This window comes from Leucoraja erinacea, chromosome 1 (assembly GCF_028641065.1).
Source record: "Leucoraja erinacea ecotype New England chromosome 1, Leri_hhj_1, whole genome shotgun sequence".
Lineage (NCBI taxonomy): Eukaryota > Metazoa > Chordata > Chondrichthyes > Rajiformes > Rajidae > Leucoraja > Leucoraja erinaceus.
In genome coordinates this window covers 24,281,784-24,305,181 of record NC_073377.1, presented here as the reverse complement: position 1 = coordinate 24,305,181, position 23,398 = coordinate 24,281,784, and the positions used below count along the sequence as shown (strand labels likewise).

Here is a 23,398-nt window from a genome sequence, read left to right as displayed (position 1 = left end):
GTAATGAATATATATTTGTAGTCGCTCAACAATCTAAATTCCAATGTTAAGTTAATGTCTTGAAGGTTTGCTAAATTATTGGAGAACTCTAGATTGCAGTATCTATAGTTTCACTCATTTCATAATATGTCTAGTTAAACTCATATCCCTCACTATTAATGTCTTGCAGTTTTCTCAAATCCCACACTATTAGTATCTTGTATAATGGACGGAATGCAGAACAGGTGTGTTAAATCTGGCCATGTATTTTAACTCTTTGAGCACCAGCATTATTGAAATGAATTTGTTGCACTTGCTTCAATTACAATCTAACCCTCTGGAAGTACGGTGTGAAGAATGGATAACTATATTCCAGTTAAGTTTAGAGTCACAGAATCCTACAGAACGGAAACAGGCCCTTTGACCCAACTCATCCATGCTGTCCAAGATGGTGCCATTTGCCTGCTTGACCCATTTCTTCTAAACATCCTATCCAAGAGTATTTTTAAATGTTGTTATATTACCTGCCTCAACTATCTTCTCTGGCAGCTCGTTCCCTATACTCACCACCTGTGTGAAAAATCTTCCCCTCGGGTTCTTTTTAAATCTTTCCCCTCTCACCTCAAACCTATGTCCTTTGGTTCTTGATTCCTCTACTCTGGGTAAAAGACTCTGTGCATTTGTCCAATCGTAAGTTTAGAGATACAACATGGAAACGGGCCCTTCAGCCCACAAAGTCCATGCAAACCAACAATCATTTATACACTAGTTCTATCCTACACACTAGGGACAAATTACAGAAGCCAATTACAGGAGCAAGATGTCCTTCTGCAGTTGTGTAGGGCCATAATGATACCACACCTGGAGTATTGTGTGCAGATTTGGTCCCTTAATTTGAGGAAGGACATTCTTGCTATTGAAGGAGTGCAGCGTAGGTTTACAAGGTTAATTCCCGGGATGGCGGGACTGTCATATGCTGAGAGAACGGAGCGGCTGGGCTTGTATACTCTGGAGTTTAGAAGGATGAGAGGATCTTCTTGAAACCTATAACATTATTAAGGGTTTGGACACGTTAGAGCCAGAAAACATGTTCCCGATGTTGGGAGAGTCCAGAACCAGGGGCCACAGTTTTAGAACAAGGGAAACGCCATTTAGAACGGAGACGAGAAAACACTTTTTCTCACAGAGAGTTGTGAGTCTGTGGAATTCTCTGCCTCAGAGGGTGGTGGAGGCCAGTTCTCTGGATACTTTCAAGAGAGAGCTAGATAGGGCTTTTAAAGATAGCGGAGTCAGGGCTTATGACGAAGGCAGGAACGGGGTACTGATGGGGATGATCAGCCATGATCACATTGAATGGCGGTGCTGGCTCGAAGGGCTGAATGGCCTACTCCTGCACCTATTGTCTATTGAATCTGGGTCTCTGGTGCTGTAAGGCAACAACTCCAGTACTGCGCCACTGTGCTGCATTTATCTATTTCCCTCATTATTTTGCATGCCTATCTCAGCTTCCTATACTTCAAGTAGTAAAGTAAGAGCCTGCCCAACCTCTCCCTATAGCTCAGGTCCTCAGGATGTGGCAGCATCCTTATTAATCGAAAGGAAGGAATCTGAGGCTATGACCTCTCGTCTTAGACTCTCCCACGAGTGGAAACATCTCTCCACACCAACTCTATCCAAGCCTTTCACTATTCAGTAGGTTTCAGTGAGGTCCCCCCTCACCCTTCTAAACTCCAGTGAGTACAGGCCCAGTGCTGTCAAACGCTAATCAGATGTTAACCCACTCATTCCTGGAATCATTTTTGTAAACCTTCTCTGCACCCTCACTAGAGCCAGCGCATCTTTCCTCCGATAGGGTGGCCAGAATTGCTCACAATACTACAAATGTAGCCGGACCAGCGCCTCGGCATTGCATCTCTGTTTTTATAGTCTAGCCCTCTTGAAATAAATGCTACCATTCCTTTTGTCCTCCTTACTACCAATTTGACTTGCAAATTAACTTTTTGGGTATCCTGCACCAGCACTCCCAAGTCCCTTTGAACCTTTGATTTCTTCATTCTCTCCCCATTTAGAAATGTCTTTATTCCTACTACCAAAATGTACAACTCCACACTTTGCTACATTATATTCCATCTGCCACTACTCTGCCCACTCTCCTATCCTGTCCAAGTCCTTCTGCAGAGTTCCTGCTTCCTCAACACTACCTACCCCTCCACCTATTTTTGTATCACTTGCAAACCTGGCCACAAAGTCTTCAATCCTCTTGCCCAAATCATTAATACAATGTGAAGAGTAGTGGCGGCAGCAATAACCTCTGCAAAACTATGCTAGTCACTGGCAGCCAAATTTAAAAAGCCCCCTTTATTACCACTCTTTACCTTCTGCCATCAGCCAACCTGCTATCCATGCTAGTATCTGCCCTTTGATACGATGGGCTCTCATCTTTCTTAGCAGCCTCACATGCGGCACTTCATCAAAGGCTTTCTGAAAATCAGATGGGAAAGATTTGGAGAGAAATGAACTAAATATAGGCAAATGGAACTAGCTGAGATTGGGCCTCCACATGGATTAGATGGGCCAAATGGAGCATATTTCTCGTTTTCCTTTCCCCTGTAATTTGAAGTAGGGTCTTGACCCAAAACGTCATCCATTCCTTTTCTCCGGAGATGCTGCCAGTTACACCAGAATTTTGTGCCTAGCACGTTAGCTTTGTTTTGTGGAGTATCTGAAGATCGTGTTCTCTCATCACATCGTGTACTGAATCACTAGAAGGAACAAGTTAGCCTTTTAAAACAAAGTGCCAGGAATGAAGATGACAACCCTGGATCATAATGGAAAAATAACTCAAATATAGAGAACTATTTTGGTCTGAAATCTTTTTTAATCTCACTTTAATGCAAATAAATAACTAAGTTTAATTTACACCAGCTTGTTTCAAAGTAGAGACAAATTTAGGCATTATGAAAAAAACCTCTCAGTGCTGTCTTGCACATCTTGATAAACTTAACAACCACTGAGATTTAAATTACTTTTTTTTTTGATAATGTAGAACTATGCAATGTCTTTCACATATTTAAGACAACTTTGAATTTAGATTTTGGCCATCCGACGATATTAACTACAGTGAAACAAATAGTGGAAAAACTGATGACCCAATCAGAATTGAAGATTCTGTTGCAGTTTAGCTGTTGCAAAAATATCTTGCATTCTGGCAGAAATAACACTGATTGGGCCATGCATTAGTGACAATGTTATTTCCTTGGCTTTGAAACATGAAGTAGTGCTTCAAGAGTGTCTAATTGTCATACGTACTGAAACATAACAATTAAATTCTTACCTGCTTTTGAAGTTCACTGTTCATTCCTAAGTGGGATGGGAGAACATTTGTACAGTTTTGAAGTTGGCTTGACAGTTGTCTTAACCTATCACATAGAGGCTTCAGGAACAGTGAGATGGAAAATTAAAGTTGGCACAATAAACGCAAGTGATATGCAAGGAACAACACCGAGCTCTTTTTAATGTCCTTTTTTAAACTCGTTGATGCATTTCAGTCCAATCCATGATCTGTGAATTTGACTCCATTACTGTTTGTTCAACATGATGCAGATCATGAATTGAGTCCAAAACTTTGTTACATTTGAGTTTAGTGGCTGCTTGAGTTTATTTTGGTCAAAAAGTAAGTGTCTTCAGGAAGCCCAAAAGCTGCTTTTGAAACAATGCATTTATTTACTCAGACTTGGACATTATTCACTTCACAGCACGATTGAGTGAACCGGATCCAAATTTTATGACTATCTAAGGCCGCTAATACTACAGGTGCACAACCTTTTATCCGGAGTTCCGGAAACCGAAAAACTCCGAAAACCGGCCATTTTTTCCAGGATGTTGTCTGCACACCAAAGCTCGCGTTTGGCGCCAAACTTGACCCGAAACGACCCACGGTCAACCCAGGTCTGTACTACTGTAGCGGCTGCCTCCTTCCCGGAGACCGGGGAGACACTTAAACATCTGTAAATCATTGCTTAAATGTTAGTCAGTTAGTTTGGAGGGCTTTTATGTGAAGGGGGAGGGGAGGGGAGGGGGTGAAGGGGTAAACTTTAATTCTTAGTCCCCTACCTGGTCGGAGAGGCGGGGAGCAGTCAATGCCTTACCGGGTCGTCGTGCAGTAAGCTCAGCAGCGCTGTGACCGCCAACTCCCAGCTGGGGCTGCGGGTGTCCGGCCGCGGGCGGCGCCGGTTGTAGCTCCGACCCCGGCAACTCTACCCCTGGCTGCGAGGCGCTCCAAATCCACCACCGCCCGCAGCCCCAGCTCCACGAATGTTGGGAGTCGGCGGCGTCGCAGCGCTGGGATACCATCGGGGAGCGGGCAATGCCTTACCGGGTCGCCGTGCGGTAAGCTCTGGAGCGCTGTGGCCGCCGACTCCCAACATTCGCGGAGCTGGGACTGCGGGCGTCCGGCCGCGGGCGGCGCTGGATTTGGAGCGCCGCGCAGCCAGGGGTAGAGTTGCCGGGGTCGGAGCTCCAACCGGCGCCACCCGCGGCCGGACGGAGCCCCCAGCTCCGCGATGTTGGGAGTCGCCGACCAGGTAGGGGACCAAGAATTAAAGTTTCCCCCTTCACCCCACCACCACCACATAAAATCCCTCCAAACTAACTGACTAACATTTATGCAATGATTTACAATGATTCCCCAGTCTCCGGGGAGGAGGCAGCCGCTCCAGACTTTTCAAGCCGCCTACCTACCTAATCTACGCTAAAAATCTTCCATTCGGAAATCCGAAAATGTCCGAAATCCAACAAGTGTCTGGTCCCAAGGCTTTCGGATAAAAGGTTGTGCACCTGTAATATTTTCATTCGGAGATTACTTCATTACTTTCAATTCCCAACCGCTGTAGTGGGGATTTGAACTTTAGCCTCTGAGTCAATGCAACATGCCGCTTCTTGTAGTAGTCTAGTAACAAAGCATAGTGTGTTATGGCTTTTATTGTGAAATATTGTCTGTAGAAAAGGTGTATAATATCTAGAAATATTGGAGTTTATTCAGTCAGAAGCCTGAATGAATAGAACTATTAGTCAGGGTGACAAAAGCTTGATTTATGCGATGGGTTTTAAGCATTTGAACGGGAAAACAAAAAGATATTGACATTTGAATGCAATTCCAGAGGATGGGCTTGAGACATCTGAAATTCGATTCTCACGGCAATGTCTTTTCAGCGATAGTAAAATACGTTTGAGGCCAAAGCTGAGAAAATAGACATTCAGAATGAAGAGATCACACGGAGGTGCGGCAATGAATGACTTGAATGTAAATTTAAAAAGGAAAGATGACCAGGAACAGTAAATAAATGCATCTCAGCCAATATAGAGTGTATGGACGTGTGAGATGAGAGATGAATCATGAGGATAACCTGAAGAATATTGAATAGTCAAGTCTGGAGATGCCAGATATTATTAAGCTTTATTTCAGACTCAATGTCCAGACAAGAGACGACATTACACATTACACAAAATACATTGCATATAAAAACACCATAAAATACATGCAAAAGCTTAGTAAATTACTTGTAAGAGCATCATAAATTATATACAAAATCACAATACATTATTTAAAATCCAGAATAAAAAGAAAGATCTGTGTCCTACAATGAGACAGCAATACCAATGTCTCCACAATTGGGATTTATAATGTAGTGCTAAACCTTATGTTTGATGAGTTTGTAATAGAAAGCACTTTGTGATTGGATCAAAGGCAGGGGGTCATCACTTTTCTTTTTTTTTCTTTTTTTTTCTTCTTTTTTTTTTGTCATGGTTCTGGTGGCACAGTTTATGACTGGGCAAAATGGCATAACTGGAAATGGTTTAGTTTATCCGGAATAACTCTTGAAGCATGGCTTGAAGGAGAAAGTCACAGCACAAGAACAATTCCAAATTTTTCTTGAGTATTGTTCAAGCAATGTGACCTCCAGCTTGAATGCTTGGGCTGTCGGCAAATAATTAAGAGAGGAAATGTGCACTGTCTTGTTTAAGAAAGTCAGAGATGTAACAACAATTTTTTTTTTTAATTTATTTTTTTTAAAGGCCCTTTTGCTTCCATTAAATTGTCCCCCTGTCTTCCCCATCTAAGTACCAGTCCAAATGACCTATTAAATGTTACAATTGAATCTGCCTCTACCATCATCTCTGACAGCGTTGAATATGGATAAATGCTTTTCTATGGAGGAAAAGGAGCTCTGAGAGGATTGGGTTAGTTATTTTGAAAGGTCAAGATGGTGACCTTTGACTATTAGGTCAAAGCTAGAAGTTTCTTTGTTAATAGAAATTGTGATTTATAAGATGTGATTTGTAAGATTACCAAACCTAATGGTTTTGTAAAGGTATTTTTATTTACCCTTTTGTCCTTCAACTCTTGAAGAAATGGTGTGCAATTGGTGTTCACGCAAACCTTTAATCCTCGTTCAGGAAAACCCACGGCGATGAGTACTGACGGGTTCTCCAGCTTTAGTGAAGATGACCGAGGCGATGATGATGATGTGGTGCCGTACAGCGACGATGAGACAGACAATGAACTGGATAGTTCCACTGAAAGGTTGGACGATATTGAGCAGAGCCAAATCAAGGAACAGCCTGATGATCAGCGGCAAGCAAAAAATGGTAAATCTGAGATCATTCAATTGAGACCAAGATAAATAGTTTAAAATAGGTAGTCCCTGAAGATAAAGGGCATATCATTGGGTAGTGAAGGTTTTTGGCATGCTGGCTTTTATCAGTCTGGAAATTGAGTATAGAAGTTGGGATACTATGTTATAGTTTTATAACAATGGCGATAATGCAATTGGGGTATTGTGTTCAGTTTTGGCCAATCTGCAATAGGAAAGATCCCATGAAGCTGGAAATGATATCAAGAAGAGGTTAGAGAATTGTTGAGAATTGTAGAGGAAGGACAAGATACAAGATACATTTAATTGTCATTTGGACCCCTTGAGGTCCAAACGAAATGCCGTTTCTGCAGCCATACATTACAAACACATAGACCCAAGACACAACATAATTTACATAAACGTCCATCACATCGCTGTGATGGAAGGCCTAATAAACTTATCTCTCCACTGCACTCTCCCCCCCCGATGTCAGAGTCAAAGTCAAAGCCCCCGGCTGGCGATGGCGATTGTCCTGCGGCCATTAAAGCCACGCCAGGTGGTGCGAGGTCGCACACCGGGTCTTGATGTTAGAGCCCCCGGCGTGCGCTCGCAGAGTCACGAGGCCATTCCAAGCCGCGCGGGGCGGTGATGTAAGGCCCCGCTCCAGGAGCTCTTCAACCCCGCAACTCGGGCGGGGGAAGTCGCCGTTGCAGGAGCCCTGAAAAGTGGTCTCCCTCCATGGACCCGCGGGCTCCCGGTGCCGCCGTCCACAGACCCACAGACATCATTGCCATAGAGGGAGTGCAGAGAAGGTTCACCAGACTGATTCCTGGGATGTCAGGACTGTCTTATGAAGAAAGGCTGGATAGACTTGGTTTATACTCTCTAGAATTTAGGAGATTGAGAGGGGATCTTATAGAAACTTATAAAATTCTTAAAGGGTTGGACAGGCTAGATGCAAGAAGATTGTTCCCGATGTTGGGGAAGTCCAGGACAAGGGGTCACAGCTTAAGGAGTTGGATGATCAGCCATGATCATATTGAATAGCGGTGCAGGCTTGAAGGGCCGAATGGCCTACTCCTGCACCTAATTTCTATGTTTCTATGTTACCAGTACCTGAGGGCCTGACCTGAAGGGGGAGTTTGGATAGGATAAGACTTTATTCTGTGAAATTGCAGAAGACTGGGAAGTGATTGTAAACTTGTGAGAGGAATCGATAGGGTCCATGCATGGAGCCTTTTCCCAGGATTGGGGAATCAAGAAATAGTGGGCATAGGTAAGAGGGGAAAAATTTAACAGGAACCCATCGATGTGTGCTTATGAAGGGAATTGCTAGATGAAGTAGTTGAGACGGGTACAAAAACAATATTTAAAAGATATTTGGACAGGAATGTGGATAGGAAAGGTATGGACCAAATGCGGGCTTAGATGGGGCAACTTGGTTGGCCTGGATGAAGTGGGCCGAAGGGCCTGCTGTGACTATCTTAAACTGATGTCACTGAATAAACCAAGAGCCAAGTAGAAAAAAATTACCATTCTTATCCAAATTCTTTTCAATCCCTTCATTTTCCCTTCCATTTCAGAGTGCACGTGGAAAGTCAAAGCAAATGACAGAAACTTCTATAATCAGTTTATTGTCACGAAATATGGCTGCTATAAGACAAGCAAGTATTCGGTGAGTATTGATTACGGATATATGTTGCTTATGGTCCATGCAACAAACATGTTTGTGCACTTTGAAGCATCAAACAAGTTCAATATCATTATGATCTCTTTGCATTTACCCTGATGTTGGAAGCAAAGGATTATAATTTTGTGTTCCTTGCCAAGATTTTACCATGCTTCAGATATTTTACAGTTTATAACTAAATGTAATGTGTCCTGCTGCTCTGTCGCAGACATGGTGACAAATTGGTGGGCAGCAAGCTTCCATCAAAGAGCAATGTCATAGTCTGTAATTAATTTTGACGATTAAATATTAATCATGACAGCAGAACTATTCCCTTCTCTGCTCTTTTGTTAAAACAATTTGATGGGATCTTTAAGTTCCATCTGAGAAAGCAAACATTAGCTTGGTGAATGTTTATCTGCAAATCATCACTAAAAGCATTCCATCCGCTCTCTACTGGAACGCCAGCTGAGAATTTGGGAATTGAGATTTTGAAATTCTCAGATTTGAACCCACATCCTTTCTGACAAGGCAACAGTGGCATTGCTCAACCTGGGATTTGAAACATAGAAACATAGAAATTAGGTGCAGGAGTAGGCCATTCGGCCCTTCGAGCCTGCACCGCTATTCAATATGATCATGGCTGATCGTCCAACTCAGTATCCCGTACCTGCCTTCTCTCCATACCCTCTGATCCCCTTAGCCACAAGGGCCACATCTAACTCCCTCTTAAATATAGCCAATGAACTGGCCTCGACTACCCTCTGCGGCAGAGAGTTCCAGAGATTCACCACTCTCTGTGTGAAAACATTTTTTCTCATCTCGGTTTTAAAGGATTTCCCCCTTATCCTTAAGCTGTGACCCCTTGTCCTGGACTTCCGCAACATCGGGAGCAATCTTCCTGCATCTAGCCTGCCCAACCCCTTAAGAATTTTGTAAGTTTCTATAAGATCCCCTCTCAATCTCCTAAATTCTAGAGAGTATAAACCAAGTCTATCCAGTCTTTCTTCATAAGACAGTCCTGACATCCCAGGAATCAGCCTGGTGAACCTTCTCTGCACTACCTCAATGGCAATAATGTCCTTCCCCAGATTTGGAGACCAAAACTGTACGCAATACTCCAGATGCGGTCTCACCAAGACCCTGTACAACTGCAGTGGAACCTCCCTGCTCCTATTCTCAAATCCTTTTGCTATGAAAGCTAACATACCATTCGCTTTCTTCACTGCCTGCTGCACCTGCATGCCTACTTTCAATGACTGGTGTACCATGACACCCAGGTCTCGCTGCATCTCCCCTTTTCCTAGTTGGCCACCATTTAGATAATAGTCTGCTTTCCTGTTTTTGCCACCAAAATGGATAACCTCACATTTATCCACATTATACTGCATCTGCCAAACATTTGCCCACTCACCCAGCCTATCCAAGTCACCTTGCAGTTTCCTAGCATCCTCCTCACAGCTAACACTGCCCCCCAGCTTAGTGTCATCCGCAAACTTGGAGATATTGCCTTCAATTCCCTCATCCAGATCATTAATATATATTGTAAATAGCTGGGGTCCCAGCACTGAGCCTTGCGGTACCCCACTAGTCACTGCCTGCCATTGTGAAAAGGACCCGTTTACTCCTACTCTTTGCTTCCTGTTTGCCAGCCAGTTCTCTATCCACATCAATACTGAACCCCCAATGCCGTGTGCTTTAAGTTTGTATACTAATCTCTTATGTGGGATCTTGTCGAAAGCCTTCTGGAAGTCCAGATACACCACATCCACTGGTTCTTCCCTATCCACGCTACTAGTTACATCCTCGAAAAATTCTATAAGATTCGTCAGACATGATTTACCTTTCGTAAATCCATGCTGACTTTGTCCAATGATTTCACCACTTTCCAAATGTGCTGCTATCCCATCTTTAATAACTGACTCTAGCAGTTTCCCCACTACCGATGTTAGACTAACTGGTCTGTAATTCCCCGTTTTCTCTCTCCGTCCCTTCTTAAAAAGTGGGGTTACGTTTGCTACCCGCCAATCCTCAGGAACTACTCCAGAATCTAAAGAGTTTTGAAAGATTATTACTAATGCATCCACTATTTCTGGAGCTACTTCCTTAAGTACTCTGGGATGCAGCCTATCTGGCCCTGGGGATTTATCGGCCTTTAATCCATTCAATTTACCCAACACCACTTCCCGGCTAACCTGGATTTCACTCAATTCCTCCAACTCCCTTGACCCGCGGTCCCCTGCTATTTCCGGCAAATTATTTATGTCTTCCTTAGTGAAGACGGAACCAAAGAATTTATTCAATTGGTCCGCCATTTCCTTGTTCCCCATGATCAACTCACCTGTTTCTGACTGCAAGGGACCTACATTTGTTTTAACTAATCTCTTTCTTTTCACATATCTATAAAAACTTTTGCAGTCAGTTTTTATGTTCCCTGCCAGTTTTCTTTCATAATCTATTTTTCCTTTCCTAATTAAGCCCTTTGTCCTCCTCTGCTGGTCTCTGAATGTCTCGCAGTCCTCCAGTATGCTGTTTTTTCTGGCTAATTTGTACGCATCATCCTTCCCTTTGATACTATCCCTGATTTCCCTTGTTATCCACGAATGTACTACCTTCCCTGATTTATTATTTTGCCAAACTGGGATGAACAATTTTTGTAGTTCATCCATGCAGTCTTTAAATGGCTTCCATTGCATATCCACCGTCAACCCTTTTAGAATTAATTGCCAGTCAATCTTGGCCAATTCACGTCTCATACCCTCAAAGTTACCTTTCTTTAAGTTCAGAACCATTGTTTCTGAATTAACAATGTCACTCTACATCCTAATGAAGAACTCAACCATATTATGGTCACTCTTGCCCAAGGGGGCACGCACAACAAGACTACTAACTAACCCTTCCTCATTACTCAATACCCAGTCTAAAATAGCCTGCTCTCTCATTGGTTCCTCTACATGTTGATTTAGATAACTATCCCGCATATATTCCAAGAAATCTTCTTCCTCAGCACCCCTGCCAATTTGATTCTCCCAATCTATATGTAGATTGAAGTCACCCATTATAACTGTTTTGCCTTTGTCGCACGCATTTCTAATTTCCTGTTTGATACCATCTCCAACTTCACTACTACTGTTAGGTGGCAAACAAGAGGACATGACTTCAGAATTAAGGGACAGAAGTTTAGGGGTAATATGAGGGGGAACTTCTTTACTCAGAGAGTGGTAGCGGTGTGGAATGAGCTTCCAGTGGAAGTGGTGGAGGCAGGTTCATTGGTATCATTTAAAAATAAATTGGATAGGCATATGGATGAGAAGGGAATGGAGGGTTATGGTATGAGTGCAGGCAGGTGGGACTAAGGGAAAAAAAAATTTGTTCGGCACGGACTTGTAGGGCCGAGATGGCCTGTTTCCGTGCTGTAATTGCTATATGGCCTGTACACAACACCCACCAGCGTTTTCTGCCCAAAAGTGTTTCGCAATTATACAGGGTAAAATAAGTTAGCATTGGTTTGTATTCATCTTCTGACATGTAATCATTGTCTGTTAACCTTTCCAGGGGAATGCTATTCGAACGTACAAATACAACTTAATTACCTTTTTGCCGCTTAATTTGATGGAGCAATTCAAAAGAGCAGCCAATGCTTATTTTCTGATTCTTCTCATTCTGCAAGTAGGTATTTAAAATGGCCACTTTAAATTTCCTGTATGAACAAACATGTATGAATTTCTTATGCCTTTCTGATCCCCGCCCCTCTCTAAGTATGAAGGGGAAAAATGCAATTTTAGATCTTGGTAATTTTTACATTCAAAATATGCTGTTTTTATAAAAGATACATTTTAGTTTGCAGGGAATTCTGAATTTGTTCGTTCTTCTTGGCACTTTGGGAAAACACAAATATTTATTGTAAATGGTGAGGTAAACCTTGTAGGCTTGTTTTAGAAACATAGAAAACAGGTGCAGGGGTAGGCCATTCGGCCCTTTGAGCCAGCACCGCCATTCAATATGATCTTGGCAGATCATCCAAAATCAGTGCCCCGTTCCTGCCTTCTCCTCATATCCCTTGATTTATTTAGCCCCAAAAGCTATAGCTAACTCTATCTTGAAAACATCCAGTGAATTGGCCTCCAATGTCCTCTGTGGCAGAGAATTCCACAGATTCACAACTCCCTGGGTGAAAAAGTTTTCCCTCATCTCAGTCCAAATGGCCTACCTCTTATTCTCAAACTGGTTCTGGACTTATTTAGAAACTAAATATTGGTCTCAACTGTTCTCTACCAATACCACTGTTGGTAGTTTATTAAATTGTTCTGAAATGAAAAGAAAATATTGAGAGTGGACAATAGGTGCAGCATTCAATGTGATCATGGCTGATCATCCCCAATCAGTACCCCGTTCCTGACTTCTCTCCATATCCCCAGACTCCGCTATTTTCAAGAGCCCTATCTAGCTCTCTCTTGAAAGCATCCAGAGAACCTGCCTCCACTGCCCTCTGAGGCAGAGAATTTCACACTCTGTAAGAAAAAGTATTTCCTCGTCTCCGTTCTAAATGGCTTACTCCTTATTCTTAGACCTTTTTTTAGATTCCCAGAACCATCAATTTTATTTTCTGAGCTTTCTGAACGTTGCCTTTCATTCTTTCAACAACCTGAAATTGTGTGCTTTCATCTGTGGAGATGGTTATATTTAAAAAAAAATTAACAATAATGACAAAAATTAGCAGCTTTTCGTTAAAACCAAACTACTTCAAGAACTTGGCTGTGTATTAGCCATTCATTGGAAGGGGTAAAAATGAGGTTGAGAGTCAATGTGAAATGGCTTGTAAAATGTTGTGAATTTTGAGCTGTGGATCCATTTAATGTTAGGAATTTGACCTACATTTTTCAAAGCATGTTAATGTCTACTTTAATATTCAGATGTTACTGTATGTTACTTTAAGCAATGAACTCTCAAACCTACATAACACTTTATTTATGGAACAAATACAATTTCAAAAATGAATTGGATTTTGGCATCACTGTCCACAATTGTTTCAAGAAAAGATTAAGTCTAATTTCAACCCATGAGGCCAATTTCCTAATATTTGTAGTCCCCAAAATTTTGTGACTGGCTTGTCCCAATAGAATTAATGAAATTATTTTTTTCTTTTAGGCTATTCCACAGATCTCCACCTTGGCCTGGTACACTACATTTGTTCCTCTCCTGGTGGTGTTGGGAATAACAGCAATCAAGGATCTTGTTGATGATATTGTAAGCATTTATTTACTCACTCCATCCATATACTTCCAATCTGCCTACCACTTTAAACCTGGTTTGTTTGCAGCAGAATTCGGCCAGTGCCAGGGCTGTCTGTGCGGATTTTGTACATTCTCCACATGACCTGCGTGGGTTCCCCCCAAGATCTCCAGTTTCCTCCCACACTCCAAAGACGTACAGGTTTGGAGGTGAATTGGCTTGGTATAATTGTAAATTGTCCCTTGCATGTGTCGGATGGTGTGAATGTGCAGGGACCACTGAACGGCGCAAACCCGGTGGGCCAAATGGTCTGTTTCTGCAGTGTATCTCTCCACTAAACTAAACAAATTATTTGAAGTTGCATTGAAGGATACAAAGAATAATATTGAAGGAGGGGAATTCAATTGGACCGAGTGAGAGAATCCCTGTGAAATTGGCATGGAGAACTGTTCCACAGAGAACTGACACCACCTGCAAATCAAAATCTGTTGCAACTGGCCCTTAAGGAGGAATATCAGCATGTGTACAAATAAATAACAATGATATTCTGTAATATTTGCATGTCTTTGCGTATTTCAAAAATGTGCGATTGGATAACTTACTCCAAGGCAAATATGGAAACATTGGGATGGAAGAGTATTTGTTTGGGCAAAGTAAGTATGAGTGGATGGCAAAGGAAAGACAAATGAAAGTATTACGCATCTTGGGATATACCAAAGCGAGTATATGCACTGAAACCAATGGGAGTGAGCAAAAGCCGTGAAGCAAAAAGGGCAGACGGAGGAGCTCTGGGATCTTGTGGGGCAAGAGGAGGTTAGTGTCCCCGGAGACCTTGAGATTTGAAAATAAATGTCAGAATCAGCCCATTTAGGCAGTGACAATGAGTTGATGAGTTAGAACAGGTCGTGGTTTTTAGATGAGAAGGATAAAGGTTGGTCAAAATTGTATTGGAATACACACGTTGCCCTCTTTCGGCAGTGGTTGGGTTTGAAGGATGACTTGTTTGCTTTCCAATGCTGCGGGTTCTGAAGTGGCTGAGGAGGTGCATTTCACCCATAGTATCAGCAGGGATTAATCTGACATTGTAAACATCTCATGCATACATCATTCAATTTCTTTGCTGCTTGCTCCACATCCATTTCACATAAGCTTTCAACGTGATGCAATGGTTTGAGTACTGTCAAAGCATCTCAAAGGAATGCTTGGAATGTTGCTCAATCTTTGGAGTGCTTTTTGTTACATGCTTGCTTCACTCCAGCTTCCAATCGTGCTCATGTAAACTCTTGAACACAATCACCAAATTCATGACAGTTCACAACTCCTATTGATAGTGTAATGATCCACTTCTCTACACTTTTTTAGCCATTTGATATCAAAAATAACGTTGGCAAAAACTTAAGTTTGAGGTGACTTTGTTCAAGACGAATTGTGCATTTGTGCATGCTGATGATCGGGTAAATTATTTGTCACCAATTAATTCGGTGAAGGAATGAGAGAGATCTGATTGCGAGATGTGCACAGCGAGTTGGGCTAATTATCCAGGGCTGGTTTTGATCTGACCCTTTCTGTTATGGTTTTGAATAAGCCACATGGAGGCCAGAGCTGTAGAAGCTAGATCACAGCATCATCATCTGTAGAGATACAATAGAGATCCAATGGAAACATCTCTGAATTTCAAATACATCCATTTTTTTATACTCTCCAAGTACAAAGATGACAACAGGCCAGACAGCATATCTGGATAAAAGGAATGGGTGACGTTTCTGGTTGGGCAAAATGAGGGCACATGGTATTGGGGGTAGAGTGCTGACATGGATAGAAAATTGGTTGGCAGACATGAAACAAAGAGTAGGGATTAACGGGTCCCTTTCACAATGGCAGGCAGTGACTAGTGGGGTACTGCAAGACTCGGTGCTGGGACCGCAGCTATTTACAATATACATCAATGATTTGGATGAAGGGATTCAAAGTAGCATTAACAAATTTGTAGATGACACAAAGCTGGGTGGCAGTGTGAACTGAGGAGGATGCTATGAGGATATAGGGTGACTTGGACAAGTTGGGGGAGTGGGCAGATGCATGGCAGATGAAGTTTAATGTGGATAAATGTGAGGTTATCCACTTTGGTATCAAAAACATGAAAGCAGATTACTATCTAAATAGCGTCAAGTTGGGAAAAGGGGAAGTACAACGGTATCTGGGGGACCTTGTTCATCAGTCTATGAAAGTAAGTATGCAGGTACAGCAAGCAGTGAAGAAAGCAAATGGCATGTTGACCTTTATAACAAGAGGAGTCGAGTATAGGAGCAAAGAGGTCCTTCTGCAGTTGTACAGAGCCCTAGTGAGACCACACCTGGAGTATTGGGTGCAGTTTTGGTCCCCTAATCTGAGGAAGGACATACTTGCTATTGAGGGAGTGCAGCGTAGGTTTAAAAGGTTAATTCCCGGGATGGCGGGACTGTCATATGCTGAGAGAATGGTGCGGCTGGGCTTGTACACTCTGGAGTTTAGAAGGATGAGAGGTGATCTTATTGAAACATATAATAAGGGTTTGGACACGCTAGAGGCAGGAAACATGTTCCTGATGTTAGGGGAGTCTAGAACTAGGGGCCACAGTTTAAGAATAAGGGGTAAGCCATTTAGAACGGAGGCGAGGAAACACTTTTTCAGTTGTACGTCTGTGGAATTCTCTGCCTCAGAGGGCGGTGGAGGCCGATTCTCTGGATACTTTCAAGAGAGCTAGATAGGGCTCTTAAAGATAGAGGAGTCAGGGGATATGGGGAGAAGGCAGGAACGGGGTACTGATTGGGGATGATCAGCCATGATCACATTGAATGCCGGTCCTGGCTCGAAGGGCCGAATGGCCTACTCCTGCACATATTGTCTAATGTCTATTGAGACCCTTCTTCAGTCTGAAGAAGGGTCTCATCCCAAAACATCACCCATTCTTTCCAGAGCTGTTACTCGTCCTCCTGATTTACTCCAGCAGGTTGCGTCAACCTTCAGTTTAAACCAACATCTGCAGTTCCTTCCTACACAAAGATAACAACTGTAGGTGATTTGAATATTGTCAATCATGTAAATCATTAACTACAACGTTTTGAATCTAGACAAATTGTTCAGCAGAATTGCCTAGTTACAATGGAACTACATCTCAACTGTGAAGGGCAACTTTGAAAAGTCAAATATTCATCTAAATGGTGTAAAAGCTTTTCAGGACAAACACCCTCAGACATCCAAAATATGTATTTACCAATTGTTAGGAGGTGTAACTTTCTGGGTACATGAATACCCCAAATATTTATGGAATAACAAATATTACTTTAACCATATTTGATGTGAGAAGTGATTAAGTAGCCAGTCTGGAACATTCCTTGACTTCCTTCACAGTGGTGCAAAATATCTTGTCTCAAAGGGTCAGATGCCTGGAATGATGTAGTCTAATTAACATCATCTTGATGTCTCTAAATTTGGACAATGCATTCAAGAATGTCTAATGGTCATGTCAGTTTCTAAACTGGGTAGAAGGTTAAGGTTAGTTTATTATTTTAGTTTATTGTTGTTAAGTGTACCGAGGTACAGTGAAAAGCTTTTGTTTCGGCACACTTGCCTTCAGCGGTGAGGGTATTGACTATTCGAATTGCGATCAATTACAACAAGTTGTTGGTGAGACCCCATTTGGAGTATTGGGTGCAGATCTAGTTACCCAGCAAGAGGAAATATGTCATTTCAGCTGGAAAGGATGTAGAATGGTATTCGGGAGGACTGGAGAGCTTCAATTATAAAAGGCTGGGTTGGCAAGGACACTTTTTGCCTGAGGATGACCTTTATAGAAGTTATATAGAAGTTGGGAGGTCATGTTGCAGTTGTATAAGACGTTGGTGAGACCGCATTTAGAATATTGTGTTCAGTTCTGGGCGCCATGTTATAGGAAACATAATGTCAAGCTTGAAAGGGTTCAGAAAAAAATTACGAGGATGTTGCCAAGAGGGTGTGAGCTATAGGGAATGGTTGAGTAGGCTGGGTCTCTATTCCATGGAGAGCAGGAGGATGAGGGGTGATCTTATAGAGGTGTACAAAATCAAGAGAGGAATAGATCGAGCCTCTTGCCCAGTAGGGGAATCGAGAACCAGAGGACAAAGGTTCAAGGTGAAGGGGAAAAGATTTAATAGGAATCTGAGGGGTAACTTTTTCACACAAAGGATGGTGGGTGTATGAAACAAGCTGCCAGAGGAGGTAGTTGAGGCTGGGACTATCCCATCGTTTCAGAAACGGTTAGATAGATACATGGACAGGACAGGTTTGGAGGGATATGGACCAAGTGTAGGCAAGTGGGACTAGTGTAGCTGGGACATTGTTATCTGGTGTGGGCAAGTTAGGCCGAAGGGCCTGTTTCTGCACTGTACCACTCTATGGCTCTCTATGACTCGAAGTATATAAAATCATGAGGGGTCTTTGTCCCATTGGGAAAGGGATCTAAAACTAGAGGACATAGATGTAATAGATGTAAGGTGAGAGGGGAATTATTTAAAAGGAACCAGGGTGGAACTTTTTTTCAATTATACTGTTTGAAAAAAAACCCATTTGGGTAGGTAGATGGATGGAAAAGGTTCGGAGGGATAATAGCCAAATGGGACTAGCTTGGATAGATATACTGGTTGGCATGGATGAGCTGGGTCAAATAGCTTGTTTCCACACTGTATAAATCCTATGGTAGTTCCCTTCACATCTAGCAGGCAGTGATATGTGAAGCAGGAAGAACAGGGCAGTCTGCTAACATACTGAAAAGGTGCTTATCATCCTTTGAGTTTAAGTTTAGTTTATTGTCACGTGTACCAAGATACCATGAAAACATGTTGTTGTGTGTTAACCTATTGTAGGAAAGACAATACATGATACAAGACAATTCATCCATCCACATTGTACAAATACATGTTAAAGGGAATAACGTGAATAATGATTAATGCAAGGTATAGTTTTATCAAAGATATTCCGAGGGTCTCCAATGAGGTAGATAGTAGCTCAGGACTGCTCTCCAGTTGTTGGCATCTCTGTGCTGAATGACTCTGATCCACCGGACATCAGCCCATGCAGGCAGCAGCTGCATGCCAGGTCATGCGGGTGATTAATTGCAAGAAAAATTCCAGATTTTAAGCACACCAGTGGTGAGAACTGGTGTGCTAAGAATCTTAGCCCACCGGTGGTTCAGCCCATGTTTCTGGTACGGCAGCCCTATCAGTAATGCAGTTCTCCTGTACAGGTCTCTGTATATAATGCAAGAATGAATAAATACATCATCTAATATGGATTTATTTAATGAACACTGAAACCGATACCAGCAGAGAGGTTCAGATTTATATGTCGGGATGCTAATTATTTACATGCTGAATCTCAATGTTTTTTTGTTAAAGTGAATGTGAAACTTTTTGAAAAGCAGTTCAGCATGTGATGGGTGCCCCATAAGTGCATAACATGAGTATATCCTTAAATATAAAGGAGACGGCATGTTCGTTAATAAGGGCTAGTATTAGTAATAGCATGGGCATATGATTGGAATTTAATCTCTCAAAGGAATATGAGAGGAAAGTTAGTTATTACCTTTGGCTCTTTTCAATGAAATAAATGTGTTTTTGATGTATGCACAGTAACTAAAAGCTGTATACATCTTTCAGTGTATTGATTGCACCATCAATTCAAAACTATCTCTTGCAATATTATAGCAGCACTGAATTGAGAGATATAGAAATATAGAAAACAGGTGCAGGAGTAGGCCATTCGGCCCTTCGAGCCAGCACCGCCATTCAATATGATCATGGCTGATCATCCAACTCAGTATCCTGTACCTGCCTTCTCTCCATACCCCCTGATCCCCTTAGCCACAAGGGCCACATCTAACTCCCTCTTAAATATAGCCAATGAACTGGCCTCAACTACCTTCTGTGGCAGAGAATTCCAGAGATTCACCACTCTCTGTGTGAAAAATGTTTTTCTCATCTCGGTCCTAAAAGATTTCCCCTTTAACCTTAAACTGTGACCCCTTGTTCTGGACTTCCCCAACCTCGGGACCAATCTTCCTGCATCTAGCCTGTCCAACACCTTAAGATTGTTGTAAGTTTATTAACCACACCTTGGACCAATTCCATATTCTAAATTGACAATGATGCTGCTGCTCGTGAATACTGCACTGCAACCTCACTGGGAATTTCAAGCATATATTGAATCCTTGAATCGTGGCCATGATTCCGAGGACGCGGACATTCTTCTCTGTAGATTTCTGCCTCTGTTAATGGCGCTCCGATGGTGAACTTCTGAATGTAGGCATGGTGAGGATAAATAAGTGATACAGATCACGGCATTTACAGAAAACCCAGCCCCAGACTGTGAGACTCGGCCCCCACCTCTCCTCCACTCGCATGTTGAGCACCGGTTCCCCACAGGGCTGTGTGCTAAGCCCCCTCCTATACTGTCTCTACACCCACGACTGTAGTCCGGCCCACAACAACAACCGCATCGTCAAGTTTGCTGACGACACTACAGTAGTGGGACTCATCTCAAGGGGAGACGAGGCAGCCTACAGAGAGGAAGTCCTGAAGTTGACAGCCTGGTGCTCAGAAAACAACCTGGCTCTGAACACCAAGAAAACAAAAGAGCTCATTGTCGACTTCAGGAGGCACAGCACCGACTTAGCCCCCCTATACATCAACGGCGAGTGTGTGGAGAGGGTCTACACCTTCCGGTTTCTCGGCGTCCTCATCTCCGCTGACATCTCCTGGACGGACAACACGACAGCGGTTATCAAGTTATTTTATGTTGGGGTGTGTGTGTGGGGGGGTGGGGGTGGGGTGGGAGGGGGGGGGAAACTTTTGAATCTCTCCCTGCACTGGAGACCCGACCTTTTCTCGTCGGGTCTCAGATGTCGTTGGGGCCGCAACGAGGAGCGGCCTCCAACAGGAAGAAGCCGGGGACTCAGGTGCCGACTCACCTCACCGTCGCGGAGCTGGCCGAGACCGGAGCGGGTGGAGCGGTGGAGGAGCGCTGCCGCTGCTGCTGTTGCTGCTGCCGCTGCTGCTGTTGCTGCTGCTGCTGCTGCTGCTGCCGCCGCTGCTGCTGCTGCTGAGTCGGAGGCGGCTGCTGCGGGTCTGCGGACGGCGGCACCGGGAGACCGCGGATCCCTGGAGGGAGACCGCTTTTCGGGGCTCCTGCAACGGCGACTTCTCCCGCCCGAGTTGCGGGGTTGAAGAGCTCCTGGAGCGGGGCTTTGCGAGCGCACACCGGGGGCTCCAACATCAAGACCCGGTGTGCGACCTTGCACCACCCGGCGTGGCTTTAATGGCCGCGGGACAATCGCCATCGCCAGCCGGGGGCTTTGACTTTGACTCTGACATCGGGGGGTAGAGAGTGCAGTGGAGAGATAAGTTTATTTGGCCTTCCATCACAGCTATTGTGATGGATGTTTATGTAAAATGTAATTATGTTGTGTCTGGGGTCTATTTGTGTGTAATGTATGGCTGCAGAAACGGCATTTCATTTGGACCTCCAGGGGTCCAAATGACAATTAAATATTCTCTTGATACTCTCTTGAAGAAGGCTCAGCAGCAGCTGCACGTCCTGAGGGTCCTCAGGAAGCACAACCTGGACTCCAACCTGCTGCTGACCTTCTACCGCTCGTCCATTGAGAGCCTGCTGACATACTGCATTACAGCATGGTATGGCAGCTGCACCATGGCAGACAGGGAGAGGCTTCAGAGGGTAGTTAGGGCAGTACAGAAGATCATTGGCTGCCCTCTCCCCTCCCTGATGGACATTTACACCTCCCGCTGCCTCAGCAGGGCGAAGAACATCATCAAGGACAGCTCCCATCCTGCATTTGGCCTGTTCGACCTGCTGCCCTCAGGGAGGCGCTATAGGTGCATCAGAACAAGGACAAACAGATTCAAGAACAGTTGCTTTCCAAAAGCCATAACCTCCCTGAACTCACACATGTATTGATTTCACAGCCAAACCCCCGGACTTCCATCTATCCACCTACTGTAATTTGTACTGTAACTGTACCCGTACTGTATATAGGAATCATATTTATTCACTATTCATCCATTGTCTTTTTTATAGATATGTATATAGAACCGCAGAACTGTGCACCTTATCTCCCCCCCCCCCCCCCTTTGTTTTGTTTTTGATTAATTACATGTCTGCACTGAGTAGGAGCTGCTTTTAATCTCATTGTACATGTGTATAGTGACAATAAAATGGCATTCATTCATTAAGAGTCACTACATGGGATGATGTTGCATCCCTGTTGACTGGAGTTGTGCACATCTCCCTTGCCCGAGTCCCATACTTCATCTTATTGCCTCTTTCCCTTCCGCCAATTGCTTCCACCCACATCCTTTCCACGGTTCACCAGTTCACTCTTTCCTTACCTGAAGCCCTTATCTACCCCCTTTTCATCTCTAGCTTTAGTCATTAACTCCACCCATCTGCTAATCACCCCCCTCACTTGTTTCTACCTATCACTTGCCCCAGGTTTTGCCCAACCTCTCCTCTCTCTTTTTAATTTGGTTGCCAGGGAACAGAATGTACTGGTGGCAGGATCATTTCTTCTTTCCTAATGTTTAATTATTGTCATTGGTTTCGATTTCCTATCAGAATTGATGCTAGACAAACAGAATGACAAGTTGGAGATGATTATTGGTGGAGGCAGTGGTAAGAAGGCGCAAGTATCAACAGCATGAAAACCTGGTGTGTGCCTTCACATTTCAGCTCACCCCAATGTCTTTGCTGGCATTCCCAATGCATTGGTGACAAGATTCATGCACAGCAGGGTCCGTAGGATTCTGCTGCTGGCAAAAATGAGTGGCAGTGGATTGGAGAAACAGCAGATGCCTAAGAAAACGGAGTCAATTAAAGGTTCAAATCAAAATTACTGATGTGAAAGGCAGATATTTTCATGTGCATCTGAAATCTTGTCAGGATTCCAAAAATGAATGTGTTTGGAGTGCAGGGATACACTGTTGAACCCTACTAACTGGGCCCTACAATTAAGAATGGGCTTCTTGTAACTGCCTGAAATTTAGTAAATTTAGAAGACTAGTAAAAATCACCCTTTTTCCTTTCCTCACAACTAGCAGACGCTGGTTTTACCGTTACATGGTTCCAAAAAAAATTCACTCAAATGATTTGTGGAAAATTCTATAGTTCACAGAAATGAGAATAAATCCAATATAATAAGCTAAATCATTAACTTGACGGTGTACAAAATCTTGAGAGGAATAGATTGGGTAGAGCATCTTGCCCAGCGTAGGTGAATCGAGAACCGGAGGACACGGGTTTAAGGTGAGGGGGGAAAGATTTACTAGGAACCTGAGGCGTACCATTTTCACGCAAAGGGTGGTATGTGTATGGAACGTACTGCTGGAGGAGATAGTTGAGGCTGGGACTATTGCAAAATTTTAACAACATTTCGACAGGTACATGAATAGAGGGGTATGGGCCAAATGCAGGCAGGATTAACTAATGTAGATGGGACATATTGGCCAGTGTGGGCAAGTTGGGCCGATGGGCCTATTTCTATGCCGTAAGACTCCATGACTTTTAGAGTAAAAGAAAATGAAATTTGACGTGGTAGTTGAGAAATTTTGGGTTTAGATGGGGCTGAATTTTTATAAATTAGCTGGGAAAGGCAAAATGATTGAACCAGACTTTTTGTAGGCTGCAAGGTCAGATTCGTAGAGGTTTGAGGGAACATTGTTGGGAATTCAAAAAGGAGGTGATTGGTAGACAAAATGGAGAGAGAGTTTAGTAACTACATGACATGAGATGGAGATGATATTGATGATCTTCCTAAAGCAATGATACATAGACAATACGTGCAGGAATAGGCCAG

The 23,398-nt window shown here is 43.3% G+C and overlaps 1 protein-coding gene across 2 annotated transcripts in view; it reads left to right on the top strand.

The window, feature by feature from the left end:
* Positions 1-23,398, top strand: part of atp8b1 (ATPase phospholipid transporting 8B1) — a 136,925-nt gene that overhangs the window by 56,947 nt on the left and 56,580 nt on the right. For both annotated transcript variants that reach the window (XM_055664972.1, XM_055664897.1), the window contains exons 2-5: positions 6,436-6,627; positions 8,198-8,289; positions 11,839-11,952; positions 13,432-13,530. In XM_055664972.1, coding sequence (XP_055520947.1) covers positions 6,450-6,627; positions 8,198-8,289; positions 11,839-11,952; positions 13,432-13,530 — 483 coding nt within the window. In that variant the 5' untranslated portion in view covers positions 6,436-6,449. The remainder of the gene's footprint in view (positions 1-6,435; positions 6,628-8,197; positions 8,290-11,838; positions 11,953-13,431; positions 13,531-23,398) is intronic.